Genomic DNA, 14,072 nt, shown 5'->3' with positions numbered 1-14,072 from the left:
GCGTCTGCCAGTTTTAACTGACTGTCATGTTTCATGGCCATTTTCTGAAGTTCAAACTCTCACTCTTTATCTTTTTCCCTAATCTGTATCTGATGTGCCATCAATTAACAGAAGACTAGTAGTGAATGAAACTGGCTTTAATCTAAACAGAGAGCCTCCTGGCCACTGATCCCGAACTGGGGCAGGGCCGTAGGTCAGCCGCCTTAAAACCGAGCCTGAGGGGAGGCGGAGCCATCAGACAGTGGTTTGCCACAATACATGTAGTACAGTAATAGTTTACCACAATACATATAATACGCTAACAGTGGTTTACCACAGTATCTCCCTTTCTCTCTCTTTGTTCTACTAGGGCAATTCTTTCTTTTCTCCTATCTTCTCTCTTTATTTTTCCTCTTTCTTTTTCCTTTCTCTCTTTCTCTTCCTCTTTCATTTTCCTCTCTCTCTCTTTCGTATTCAAGCTGCTTTAATTCTTTCTCATGTTCCATTTGTCTAAGTTGTAACTGAATTTTTGCCATTTCCAATGAGTCAAACTGCATCTCAGGCAACTTTAAATGCTTAGCCACTGCCATAATTACCTCATCTTTTCGCATTTTGTCAGGTAATGTTAACTGCAATGTTTTTGCCAAATCTAACCGTCTGCTTTTAGTCTCTGTCCATAAGGTACTGCGTGTGATCGCCTCCACCCCCAGAAACTTCAGAGCCATTGTCCACAACACACTCTCTACTTAAGCTAAAATACCACACCTTAAAATCAACCACAATATAAACACCCCTCACTGTCTTTAAGTTCACTAAGCCAAACCAATAGATAGACTTTTATCCCCCTCGAGCCCCCAATTCGTTATGGGCCAGGGTTTAGAGAACCCCAAAGTGTATCATGGAGTTCACCTGACCCACAACTTTTGCTAGATTGTTGTATGGGGAGCACATGGCCCACTCTACATGTGTGATACAGCAGAAATGGAAGTATCTTTTAAAGCAAAACCATGTTTATTCTATGAACGCAAGTTAACCTTTAAAACATACAGTGAACATCTTAGCAACCATTAATTCAAATACAACCCCCAAAGACTACAACACTAAGTAAACCTTTAAGCTTTCCTTTTTAACATCCATACGACTTAAAAACAAAACCTTTATCAGAAGCACGTCAGGTTAAAGTCACTACTGGAAACATTTATAATTCTGAATTCACCAAATGATCAAGAGATAGTCTTTTGATGGCAGAGAGAACACTAATACACCTGCTTGGTCTGGCTTCAGCACCAACACTGAAAACAACGCACCCTGCAGCAAACAGCCTAAAACGAAAGTAAAAAGCTGACATGCAGCCCAGCTCCACCCACAATCTGACATCACTGCAGTAGTAAACACCCATTTATTAAAGGTGCTCTCACTACAGATATTTATATACACCCATTTCTTAAAGGTACTCTCATGAACCCCCCCCCTTTAAACCGAACATAAGCACCCCCCCCCACTGCGTTTCCGTGAGCTAGCCTGCCCAGCTAGCTTGGTGGCCCCCCCATCCCTGGCGCCGGATAGTCTCCCACCTATTGTCCCCCCCCCCCCCCCCCAAACTCATGCAAACATACTCCGACATCAAACAATCCCCACACAATTGCCCGACCGAGAAACATCAAAATCTAATCAAGCACACCTCCATCCCCCAACAGTGCAAATGAAAACCTTAACTCGCTCAGCTCTGCCATTGGTCCCAAATCAATACAGAAGGCATTACAAACTGCTTCCACAAAACGAAAAACAAGAAACTTTTTTAAAAAGAACAAAGAAACAAAAAGAAAAAAAAACACATGAACGCTGCAGAAAAGTTCAAAAATTCTCAGTCCACGCCAGTCCTTTTCTTTTCACTAAGTCCAGCGCGTCCTCGGGCGACTCGAAATAGAAGTGCTGTTCCTCGTACGTGATCCAGAGACGGGCTGGATACAACAGTCCGAACCCACCTTTTTCTTAAAAAGGATCGACCTAATCTGGTTGAAGCCTGCTTTTCTCTTGGCCACCACCACACTCCGGTCTTGGTAGACTTGCAGGATGTTATTGTCCCAAACAGCTCCATGTCTGCTTGGCCCACTGTGGAATGTGCTCCTTATCCAAGTACCTGTGGAATCTCACCACCATTTCCCTCTTGGGGGGGGGGGGGGGGGAATCTCCCATTTTTGGCTTACTCGCGAGTGCTCTGTGAGCCCTGTCCACCTCCAAGGGTTGGGAGAATGCCCCATCCCCCAGCAGCTTCTCAAACATATCTGCGATGTATGCCCCAGCGTCCGCTCCTTCGGACCCCTCCTGGAGCCCAACGATTCTGAAGTCTGCCGGTGGGACTTATTCTCTTGGTCCTCCACCTTCTCCAGGAGGTTCTTCTGCTGGTCTCTCAGCGTCCCCACCTCCAACTCCACCGCAGTTTGATGTTCCTCCTGCTCAGCCAGCGCCTTCTCCACCTTCTGGATCGCCAGATCTTGGGCATCCAATCTAAGCTCCAGCCGCTCAATCAACTTGTTTATTCGGTCCAAGCAGTCCTGTTTCTGCTTGGTAAAGCCTTCCTGAATAACTTGCATCAGCTGCTCCGTTGACTGCTGGGTCGACAAACCAGAGGTCCGGTCCTCCGCCATGCTCTCCCGCTTCAGCCCAAGCCTTCTGTCTTTCTGTTTCTACATTTTACGAGCACTTCTAGTCCTTCTCTCCATGCACCAATGTGGGAATTCAGTACGCAATTGCCTCTGTCTTCAGTTTTACTGTTCAAGTCTGGTAGAAAATCGGGGGGAAAGGTCCAAAAGTCTGACCCGAGCGGGAGCCACCAAATGTGCGACTTACTCCTTCATAGCCGCCACGGGAAGTCTGTCTCTTTAAGGCAACCCAAGTTTACTGATCCAAATAAGTTTTGGCTTTAATCAGTTCCAATCTTAAATAGGTTTTTCATACTGTAAACTTGCTCCCTGGTATGGTTGCAAGGATCAAAAAGCTTTACATTATATTTTGCTGTCAGACGCCAAATGTTCTTTATGCCTCTAGCAAAACTCTGCAGGAATCTTTAATATTAGAACATAGAACATACTGTGTAGAAGGAGGCCATTCGGCCCATCGAGTCTGCACCGACCCACTTAAGCCCTCACTTCCACCCTATCCCCGTAACCCAATAACCCCTCCCAATATTTAATGGCCACTGTCCGCCTTTTCTGTAAACATTGAATTAACATCAAATGTCACTTGAGTATGTTTCTCAAGATATCTTTGTGTGGTTAAAAGGTGCCACAGTTTGTTTAAATGTAGTTTTTGTGGAAAATATATTCGGTGTATAGTGTTTGCGAACACTTCTTTCATCACGAATGCTACTTTTTTTCCCCTCTGGATTTTCTTCAAGTTTCTTGTCGACCTACAAGATGCCATCAGTGGTTGGTTGATTAGTTGCCATTTGGATAAATGTCAGGTTACTTCACCCTTGTGTGGTGGTGGGCCATAATGGCTGATTCTTTTTTGTTCTTGTCGCCATAAATGCTAATATTTCAGTGACTATCAATGGATGGTAATGGAAACCGGAATCCTGGCTGATTTTTTTTTTCTCTTTATTTTCTTCTTTTCACCCCCAACCAACCGCCACTGCCACCATACATAGCCCGCTCCAGTGAGACCAATTGTGGACCATCTACACTATCATTCACTTGAGTTTTGCTAACCCAGTGTAATCTAAAGATCTTCTGTATAGTGCAATTGTATTGTGGGCAGTGCAGTTAGGCACCCTGAGCTAACAGAATAAATAGTTTTGGTTTTCTTATCAGTGAGTTTCTGCTATGATGAATCTTGTAGAAATGTATATTGAGGCTTACACACCTATGGTCTGAGATCTTTCACGCTACCTTGCTTTACTCTGCCTTTAGTCAACAATTCTTTTTTGGCTGTTTCTGTTGCCTACAGGTAAACCTGCGCCTTATTCTAGTGAGTGGGAAGACACAGGAGTTTATGTTTTCACCGAATGATTCTGCTGCCGATATTGCCAAACATGTCTATGAAAACTGGCCTATGGGTAAGTGTACTAGATATTTGGGTTTTTTTGGTGTGATGGTAGATATACTAGATCTCCAAGGGTGATCTTCCACAGAGTGCTGATTCTAACATGGGCTGAAGTCCTGAACCATGCAAGCTAAACTAGAGCGTTGAAATAATTTGCTCTGAAATACTTCTCCAGTACCTTTTCTGTATGCATTTTTTTATGGTTCAGGACTTTTTCTTTTGTGCCAATGTTTTAAATTTAATATTAAAGAAATCCAGCTGAAGGGTCAATGGGGGAGGTGGAGGTGCAGTGCTATCGTTACTGAACTGGTAATCCTCTGGGAACCTGGATTTGAATCTACGATGGCAGGTGATGGAATTTAAACTCAATAAAAACATATGGTTTTAAAAGTCTAATCGTTGTCGTGAAAACCCAACTGGTTCACTCATGTCCTTTGGGGAAGAAAACCTGTCGTCCTTACCTGGTCAGGCCTATATATGACTTTGGATCCATAGCAATGTGGTTGAATTGCCCTCTAACAAACCACTCCATTGTATTCAACTGCTACAAAGAAAATACTTCACTAACATCTGGGGACTTGTGCCAAAATTGGGAAAGTTGTGTCTTGGACTAGCCAAGCAACAGCTTGATGTTGTCATACTCAAGGAATCATATCTTTACAGATGTCCCAGACACCACCACCCAGCAGAAGTGGTAATGGCGGCAGCACAGTGGTATACATCTGTGAGGGAGCTGCCCTGGATGTCCTCGGCTCCGTGAAGTGTCTGGGCACCAGGTCAAACATAGACGAGGAATCCACATGCTGGTTACTATGTACAGTCCCAACTCAACTGATGAATGAGTACTCCTCTGTGTTGAAACACACTTGGAGGAAGCACTGAAGGTGGCAAGGATACAGTATGTACTCTGGTTAGGGGACTTCAATGTCTATCACCAAGAGTGGTGCGGTATAACCACCATAGACCGAGCTGGCTGGGTCCTAAAGGACATAGCTGTTAGACTGGGACTGTGGCAGGTGGTGAGGGAGCCAACAAGAGGGAGAAACATATTTGTCTTGCCCCTCACCAATGTGCATCTGCAGCATCAGTAGGAGTGACCACCGTACAGTCATTGTGGAGACTGAGATGGGGTCCTAAAGGACATAACGGTTAGACTGGGACTGTGGCAGGTGGTGAGGGACATATCCCGCATTCTACAATTTCCACCAAGGCAGGGAGTCCACTCTGGCTCAATGAATAGTGCAGGACAGCATGCCAGGAGCAGCACCAGGCATACCTAAAAATAAGGCGGCACAATAATTAGCACTGCTGCCTCAGCATGTGGAGTATGTTCTTTCCGTGACTACGTGGGGTTCCTCCGGATGCTCTGGTTTCCTCCACAGCCCAAAGATGTGCTGGTTAGGTGGAGTGGCTGTGCTAAATTGACCATTGATGTCCAAAAATGTTAGGTGGGGTTACTGGGTTATGGAGATAGGGTGGGATGTGAACCTAGTTGGGTGGGATGTGAACCTAGTTGGGTGCTCTTTCAGAGGGTCAGTGCAGACTCAATGAGCCAAATGGCCTCCTTCTGCACTGTAGGGATTCTGTGAACCTGGTGAAGCTGCCAAAAAACATGAGCAGCAAGTAATACAGAGTTGAGCAATTCCATATCCAACAGATCAGAACAAAGATCAGAATACAGGAGGGAGATAGAGATGCTAGTGGAGTGGTGCAGCGACAACAATATCTCCCTCAATCTCTCCAAAAGGCAGAGAAAGAGCAGGAAGGCAGTGCAGGTGTCCCCTGCGGTCATCTCCCTCCAAAACAGGTATACCGTTTTGGATACTGTTGGGGGAGATGACTCACCAGGGGAAGGCAGTAATAGCCAGGCTCATGGCACCGTGGCTGGCTCTGCTGCACAGAAGGGCGGGAAAAAGGCTGGCAGGGCTATAGTCATAGGGGATTCAATCGTAAGGGGAGTAGACAGGCGTTTCTGTGGTCAAAAATGAGACTCCCGAATGATATGTTGCCTCCTGGGTGCACGGGTCAGGGATGTCTCCGTTCAGCTGCATGACATACTGAATGGGGAGTGTGAACAGCCAGTTGTTGTGGTGCATATAGGCACCAACGATATAGGTAAAAAACGGGATGAGGTCCTACAATCAGAATTTAGGGAGTTAGGAGATAAGTTTAAAAAGTAGGACCTCAAAGGTAGTAATCTCAGGATTGCTACCAGTGCCACGAGACAGTCAGAGTAGAAATTCAAGAATAGTCAAAATGAATATGTGGCTTGAGGGAAGGTGCAGGAGGGAAGGGTTCAGATTTTCGGGACATTGGAACCGGTTCTGGGGGCGATGGGACCATTACAAATCGGATGGTCTACACCTGGGCAGGACTGGAACCAATGTCCATGGGGTTGCTTTTGCTAACCCTGTTGGGGAGGTTTTAAACTAATGTGGCAGGGGATAGGAACCAGATTAGGAAGTTAGAGATCAGTAAAGAGGCAGCAACTAAAGCCAGTAAGGTACTAGATAATAAACTCAATGTGACTAAGGGGAAGAGTAGACAGGGAAGAGATGATGAATGCAAAGGGACAGGTGGTCTGAGGTGCATTTGTTTTAATGCGAGAAGTGTAGCAGGTAAGGCAGATGAAGAGTGGGGAAAGGCCAAGTATAACAAAATTCGGCAGGAGCTAGGGAATGTGGATTGGGAGCAGCTGTTTAAGGGTAAATTTGAAATGTGGGAGTCTTTTAAGGAAAGGTTGATTTGAGTGCAGGACCGACATGTCCCTGTGAAAATGAGGGATAGAAATGGCAAGATTAGGGAACCATGGATGACGGGTGGAATTGTGAGACTAGCCAAGATGAAAAAGGAAGCATACATAAGGTCTAGGCGACTTAAAATTGATGAACCTTTGGAGGAATATCGGGAAAGTAGGACAAATCTCAAACGTGCACTAAAGAGGGCTAAAAGGGGTCATGAAATATCTTTGGCTAACAGGGTTAAGGAAAATCCCAAAGCCTTTTATTCGTGTATATAAGGAGCAAGAGGGTAACTAGAGAAAGGATTGGCCCACTCAAAGACAAAAGAGGGAATTTATGCGTGGAGTCAGAGGAAATGGGTGAGATTCTTAATGAGTGCTTTGCATCGGTATTCACCAAGGAGAGGGACATGACGGGTGTTGAGACTAGGGATGGATGTTTAAATACTCTAGGTCAAGTCGGCATAAGGAAGGGGGAAGTTTTGGGTATTCTAAAAGGCATTAAGGTGGACAAGTCCCCAGGTCCGGATGGGACCTATCCCAAGTTACTGAGGGAAGAGAGGGACGAAATAGCTGGGGCCTTAACAGATATCTTTGCAGCATCCTTGAGCACGGGTGTGGTCCCGGAGGACTGGAGAATTGCTAATGTTGTCCCTTTGTTTAAGAAAGGTAGCAGGGATAATCCAGGGAATTATAAACCTGTTAGCTTGACGTCAGTGGTAGGCAAACTGTTGGAGAAGATACTGATGGATAGGATCTATTCACATTTGGAACAAAATAGACTTATCAGTGATAGGCAGCATGGTTTTGTGCAGGGAAGATCATGTCTTACAAACCTAATAGAATTCTTTGAGGAAGTGACAAAGTTAATTAATGAGGGAAGGACTGTAGATGTCATATACATGGACTTCAGTGAGGCGTTTGATAAAGTTTCCCATGGCAGGTTAATGGAAAAAGAAGTCTTATGGGGTTCAGGGTGTACTAGCTAGATGGATAAAGAACTGGCTGGGCAACAGGAGACAGTAGTGGTGGAAGGGAGTGTCTCAAAATGGAGAAAGGTGACTAGTGGTGTTCCACAGGGATCCGTATTCTGACCACTGTTTGTGATATACATAAATGGTCTGGACGAAGGTATATGTGGGCTGATTAGCAAATTTGCAGATGATACTAAGATTGGTGGAGTTGCAGATGATACTAAGATTGGTGGAGTTGCAGATAGCGAGGAGGACTGTCAGAGAATACAGCAAAATATAGATAGATTGGAGAGTTGGGCAGAGAAATGGCAGATGGAGTTCAATCCAGGCAAATGCGAGGTGATACATTTTGGAAGATCTAATTCCAGAGTGGACTATATGGTCCATGGAAGAGTCCCAGGGAAAATTGATGTACAGAGAGATCTGGGATTTCAGGTCCATTGTACCCTGAAGGTGGCAACGCGGGTCGATAGTGGTCAAGAAGGCATACAGCATGCTTGCCTTCATCGGACGGGGTATTGAGTACAAGAGTCGGCAGGTCATTTTACAGTTGTATAGGACTTTGGATAGGCCATATTTGGAATACTGTGTGCAGTTCTGGTCACCACATTACCAGAAGGATGTGGATGCTTTAGAGAGGGTGCAGAGGAGGCTCACCAGGATGTTGCCTGGTATGGAGGCTGCTAGCTATGAAGAAAGGTTGAGTAGATTAAGATTGTTTTTGTTGGAAAGACGGAGGTTGAGGGGGGACCTGATTGAGGTCTAGAAAATTGAGGTGTGGACAGGGTGGATAGCAACAAGCTTTTTCCAAGAGTGGGGGTGTCAATTACGAGGGGGTCACTATTTCAAGATGAGAGGGGGAAAGTTTAAGGGAGATGTGCGTGGAAAGTTTTTTATGCAGAGGCTAGTGGGTGCCTGGAACACTTTGCCAGCGGAGGTGGTAGAGGTGGGCACGATAGCATCATTTAAGATGCATCTAGACAGGTATATGAGCGGGCGGGTAACACAGGGAAGTAGATCCTTGGAAATTAGAAGATGGGTTTAGATAAAGGATCTGGATCGGCACAGGCTGGCAGGGCCGAAGGGCCTGTTCCTGTGCTGTAATTTTCTTTGTTCCTTGTTCTTTTGTTCTCCATGCCAACAAAACCAAAGAGCTGGTCATTGACTTCAGGAAGCAAATTACTGTACACACCCCTGTCAGCATCGCGGGGCCGGGATGGTGGAGATGGTTAGCAGTTTCAAATTCCTAGGGGTGCACATCTCCAAAAATCTGTCCTGGTCTACCCACGTCGACGCTACCACCAAGAAAGCACAACAGCGCCTATACTTCCTCAGGAAACTAAGGAAATTCGGCATGTCCACATTAACTTTTACCAACTTCTACAGATGCACTATAGAAAGCAATCCTATCTGGCTGCATCACAGCCTTGTTTGGCAACTGCTCGGCCCAAGACCGCAAGAAACTTCAGAGAGTCGTGAACACAGCCCAGTCCATCACACAAACCTGCCTCCCATCCATTGACTCCATCTACACCTGCTGCCTGGGGAAAGCGGGCAGCATAATCAAAGACCCCTACCACCCGGCTTACTCACTCTTCCAACTTCTTCCATTGGGCAGGAGATACAGAAGTCTGAGAACACGCACGAACAGACTCAAAAAACGCTTCTTCCCCGCTGTTACCAGACTCCTAAATGACCCTCTTATGGACTGACCTCATTAACACTCCACCCCTATATGCTTCATTCGATTCTGCTGCTTATGTAGTTACATTGTATACCTTGTGTTGCCCTATTTTGTATTTTCTTTTCCCTTTTCTTCCCATGTACTTAATGATCTGTTGAGCTGCTCGCAGAAAAATACTTTTCACTGTACCTCGGTACACGTGACAGTAAACAAATCCAATCCAATCCAAGTTCTGCAGTCCTGCTACATAATGATGGACAATTGGACAACTCACTGGAAGAGGAGGCTCCATAAATATCCCCACCCTCAGTAAGATGAGGCTGGAGCATTCGCAACAATCTTCAGCCAGGCATGCCCAGTGGATGATCCATTTCGGCCTCCTTCTGACTTCTCGCAGATACCAGTCTTCAGCTAATTCAATTTGTCCTAGTGATATCAAGAAATGGCTGTAGGCACTGGATACTCAAAGGCTATGGGTCCTGACAATATTCCAGTAGTAGTACTGAAGACTTGTGCTGCTGAACTTGCAACAATCTGGCTAGGGGTGTGGCAATAAAGCTACAAAACTGGCATCCACCTGGCAAAATATGGGAAAATTGCCCAGGTATGTCTGGTCACTAAAAAACAGGACAAATCCAACCTGGCCAGTTACGGCCCCATCAGTCTACACTGATCAGTAAGTACAGCACTTACTCAGCAATACTCTGTTCCTGGGCTCTGCCAGGGTCACTCAGCTCCTGACTTCATTACAGTCTTGGTTCAAACATGGATAAAAGAGCTGAATGCCAGAAATGAGGTGAGAATGACTGCCCTTGATATCAAGGTACCTTTGGCTGGGTATGGCATCAAGGAGCCCTGGGTCACTGGTTGGAGTCATACCTTGCAGAAGGGAAGATAGTTGTGGTGGTTGGAGGTCAATCGTCTCAGTTCCAGGACATCCCAGCAGCAATTCCTCAGGGTAGGCCAAACCATCTTCAACTGTTTCATCAATGAACTTCCTTCCATAAGGTCAGAAGTGGGAATATTCAGCACCACTCAACTCTGATACTGAAGCAGTTTGTGTGCAAATGCAGCAAGACCTAGACAATATCCAGGCTTGGGCTGGCAAGTGATGAGCAACACCCATGCCATACAAGTGCCATGCAATGACCATCTACAAGATCTAACCGTTTTCGCCATGATATTCAATGGCATTACCATTGCTGAATTCACCACTATCAACATCCTGGGGTTACCATTGACCCAAAACTGAACTGTGGCTTCCAGAGCAGATCAAACGCTAGGAATCCTCCAGCGAGTAACTCACCCCCTGACCTCCTAAAGCCTGTCCACCATCTAAAAGGCACAAGTTTAGAGTGGGATGGAATATTCTCCTCTTGCCTGGATGTGTGCAGTTCAAATAGTACAAGAAGCTCAACACCATCCAGGACAAAGCAACCAGCCTGATTGCTATCCCTTCCACAAACGTTCATTCCCTCCACCACCGACTAACCATGGCAGCTGTGTGTACCATCTACAAGATGCACCGCAGGCACTCACCAGGGTTCCTTCAGCAGCACTTCCAAACCCTTGACCTATCTAGAAAGACTAGAACGACAGATATTTGGGATTACCACCACTTGGAGGTTCCGCTCGAAATCACTCACTATCCTGACTTGGAAATATATCACAGTTCCCATCACCGTTGCTGGTTCAAATATCCTGGAATTCCCTCCTGAACAGCAGTTTGAGTGCACCTTTACCTCTCGGATTGCACCAGTTCAAGAAAGCAGCTCGCCATCACCCTAGCCAGCGAAATCCACATCCCATAAACGAATGGGGGAAAAAAAGCATCAAAGACCACAGGATGTTGCCCCAGTGACAGTGAAGTAACAATGATATATTTCCAAGTCAGGATGGTGAATGAGTTGCAGGGGAACCTCCAAGTGGGGGGGGGGGGGGGGCTTCTCTGGTATCGTGTCCTTCTAGATGGTAGTTGTCGTGGGTTTGGAACATGTTGTCTAAGGAACCCAGTGCATCTTGTAGATGGTACACACGGCCGCCACTGTTCGTCAGTGATGGAGGATTGAATGTTTTGTGTAAGGAGGAGCAATCGACCGGGCTACTTTGTCCTGGATGGTGTTGAACTTTGTGAGTGTTGTTGGGAGCTGCACTCATCCAGGTAAATGGAGAGTATTCCATTACACTCCTGACTTGTGCCCTATAGACAGTGGATAGTCTTTTGGGGTCAGGAGGTGAGTTACACTCCATAGAATTCCCTGCCTTTGACCGCCCTGGTAGCCACAGTATTAATATAGCTCCTGATCAATGGTAACTCCCAGGATGTTGATTGTGCGGGATTCTGCGATGGTAATGCCATTGAATGCAAGGTCGATGGTTTGATCCTCTCTTGTAGAAGATGGTCATTGCCTGGCACTTGTGTGGTGCAAATGTAACTTGCCACTTGTCAGCCCAAGCCTGGATATTGCTGCATTTAGACATGGACTGCTTCATTATCTGAGGAGCCGCGAATGGTCCTGAACATTGTGCAGTCATCTGCAAGCATCCCCCCCCCCCCCCCCCCACCCTTCATTGATGAAGCAGCTGAAGATGGTTAGGCCGAGGACACTGCCCTGAGGAACTCCTGTAGTGGTGTCCTGGAGCTGAGATGATTGACCTCCAACCGCCACCACAACCATCTTCCTTTGTGCCAGGTTTGACCTTCACCAGCGGGGAGTTTCCCCCCTGGTTCCCATTGACTCCAGTTTAGCTGAGCTCCTTGATGCTCTACTCGGTCAAATGCTGCCTTGATGCCAAGGGCAGTCACTCTCACCTCATCAGCTCTTTTGTCCGTTTTTGAATCAAGGCTGTAATGAGGTCAGGAGCTAAGCGACCCTGGCGGAACCCAAACTGAGTGACCGTGAGCAGGTTATTGCTGAGTAAATGCCACTTGATAGCACTGTTGATGACTCTTCCATCACTTGTTGATAATGGAGAGTAGACTGATAGGGTGGTAATTGGTTGGGTGGGATTTGTCATATTTCTCGTGTACAAGACACAATTGGGCTGATTTTACCTGCAGGAAGTGCTGCCATCTCCAGCTCCTCCAAGACCGAGTTAGGGAACTGGAGCTGGAGTTGGAAGAACTTTGGATCATTCGGGAGGCAGAAGGGGTCATAGATAGCAGCTTCAGGGAATTAGTTACACCAAAGATTGGAGATAGGTGGGTAACTGTAAGAGGGACTGGGAAAAAACAGTCAGTGCAGGGATCCTCTGCGGTCATACCCCTGAGAAACAAGTATACCGCTTTGGATACTTGTGGGGGGGACGACTTACCAGGGGTAAGCCATGGGGTACGGGCCTCTGGCACGGAGTCTGTCCCTGTTGCTCAGAAGGGAAGGGGGGAGAGGAGCAGAGCATTAGTAATTGGGGACTCTATAGTCAGGGGCACAGATGGGAGATTTTGTGGGAGCGTGAGAGACTCACGTTTGGTATGTTGCCTCCCAGGTGCAAGGGTACGTGATGTCTCGGATCGTGTTTTCCGGGTCCTTCGGGGGGAGGGGGAGCAGCCCCAAGTCGTGGTCCACATTGGCACCAACGACATAGGTAGGAAAGGGGACAAGGATGTCAGGCAGGCTTTCAGGGAGCTAGGATGGAAGCTCAGAACTAGAACAAACTGAGTTGTTATCTCTGGGTTGTTGCCCGTGCCACGTGATAGTGAGATGAGGAATAAGGAGAGAGAGCATTTAAACACGTGGCTACAGGGATGGTGCAGGCGGGAGGGATTCAGATTTTTGGATAACTGGGGCTCTTTCTGGGGAAGGTGGGACCTCTACAGACAGGATGGTCTACATCTGAACCTGAGTGGCACAAATATCCTGGGGGGGAGATTTGTTAGTGCTCTTTGGGGGGGTTTAAACTAATGCAGCAGGGGCATGGGAACCTGGATTGTAGTTTTAGGGAAAGGGAGAATGAGAGTATAAGAGGTCAGGAGCACAGATTTGACATCGCAGGAGGGGGCCAGTGTTCAGGTAGGTGGTTTGAAGTGTGTCTACTTCAATGCCAGGAGTATACGAAACAAGGTAGGGGAACTGGCAGCGTGGGTTGGTACCTGGGACTTCGATGTTTTGGCCATTTCGGAGACATGGATAGAGCAGGGACAGGAATGGATGTTGCAGGTTCCGGGGTTTAGGTGTTTTAGTAAGCTCAGAGAAGGAGGCAAAAGAGGGGGAGGTGTGGCGCTGCTAGTCAAGAGCAGTATTACGGTGGCGGAGAGGATGCTAGATGGGGACTCTTCTTCCGAGGTAGTATGGGCTGAAGTTAGAAACAGGAAAGGAGAGGCCACCCTGTTGGGAGTTTTTTATAGGCCTCCTAATAGTTCTAGGGATGTAGAGGAAAGGATGGCGAAGATGATTCTGGATATGAGCGAAAGTAACAGGGTAGTTATTATGGGAGACTTTAACTTTCCAAATATTGACTGGAAAAGATATAGTTTGAGTACAATAGATGGGTCGTTTTTTGTACAGTGTGTGCAGGAGGGTTTCCTGAAACAATATGTTGACAGGCCAACAAGAGGCGAGGCCACGTTGGATTTGGTTTTGGGTAATGAACCAGGCCAGGTGTTGGATTTGGAGGTAGGAGAGCACTTTGGGGACAGTGACCACAATTCGGT

General features: G+C 46.6%; 1 protein-coding gene across 1 annotated transcript in view; it reads left to right on the top strand.

Moving 5' to 3' along the window:
* LOC140421121 (ubiquitin-like protein 3) overlaps positions 1–14,072 on the top strand; it is an 85,193-nt gene that overhangs the window by 43,627 nt on the left and 27,494 nt on the right. Inside the window, exon 2 of the mRNA XM_072505531.1 lies at positions 3,928–4,036. Within this exon, the coding sequence (XP_072361632.1) occupies positions 3,928–4,036 (109 nt within the window). The remainder of the gene's footprint in view (positions 1–3,927; positions 4,037–14,072) is intronic.

Source organism: Scyliorhinus torazame, chromosome 5, assembly GCF_047496885.1.
Source record: "Scyliorhinus torazame isolate Kashiwa2021f chromosome 5, sScyTor2.1, whole genome shotgun sequence".
NCBI lineage: Eukaryota > Metazoa > Chordata > Chondrichthyes > Carcharhiniformes > Scyliorhinidae > Scyliorhinus > Scyliorhinus torazame.
The sequence above is the reverse complement of the archived record's forward strand: the minus strand, read 5'-3'. Positions and strand labels throughout refer to the sequence as shown.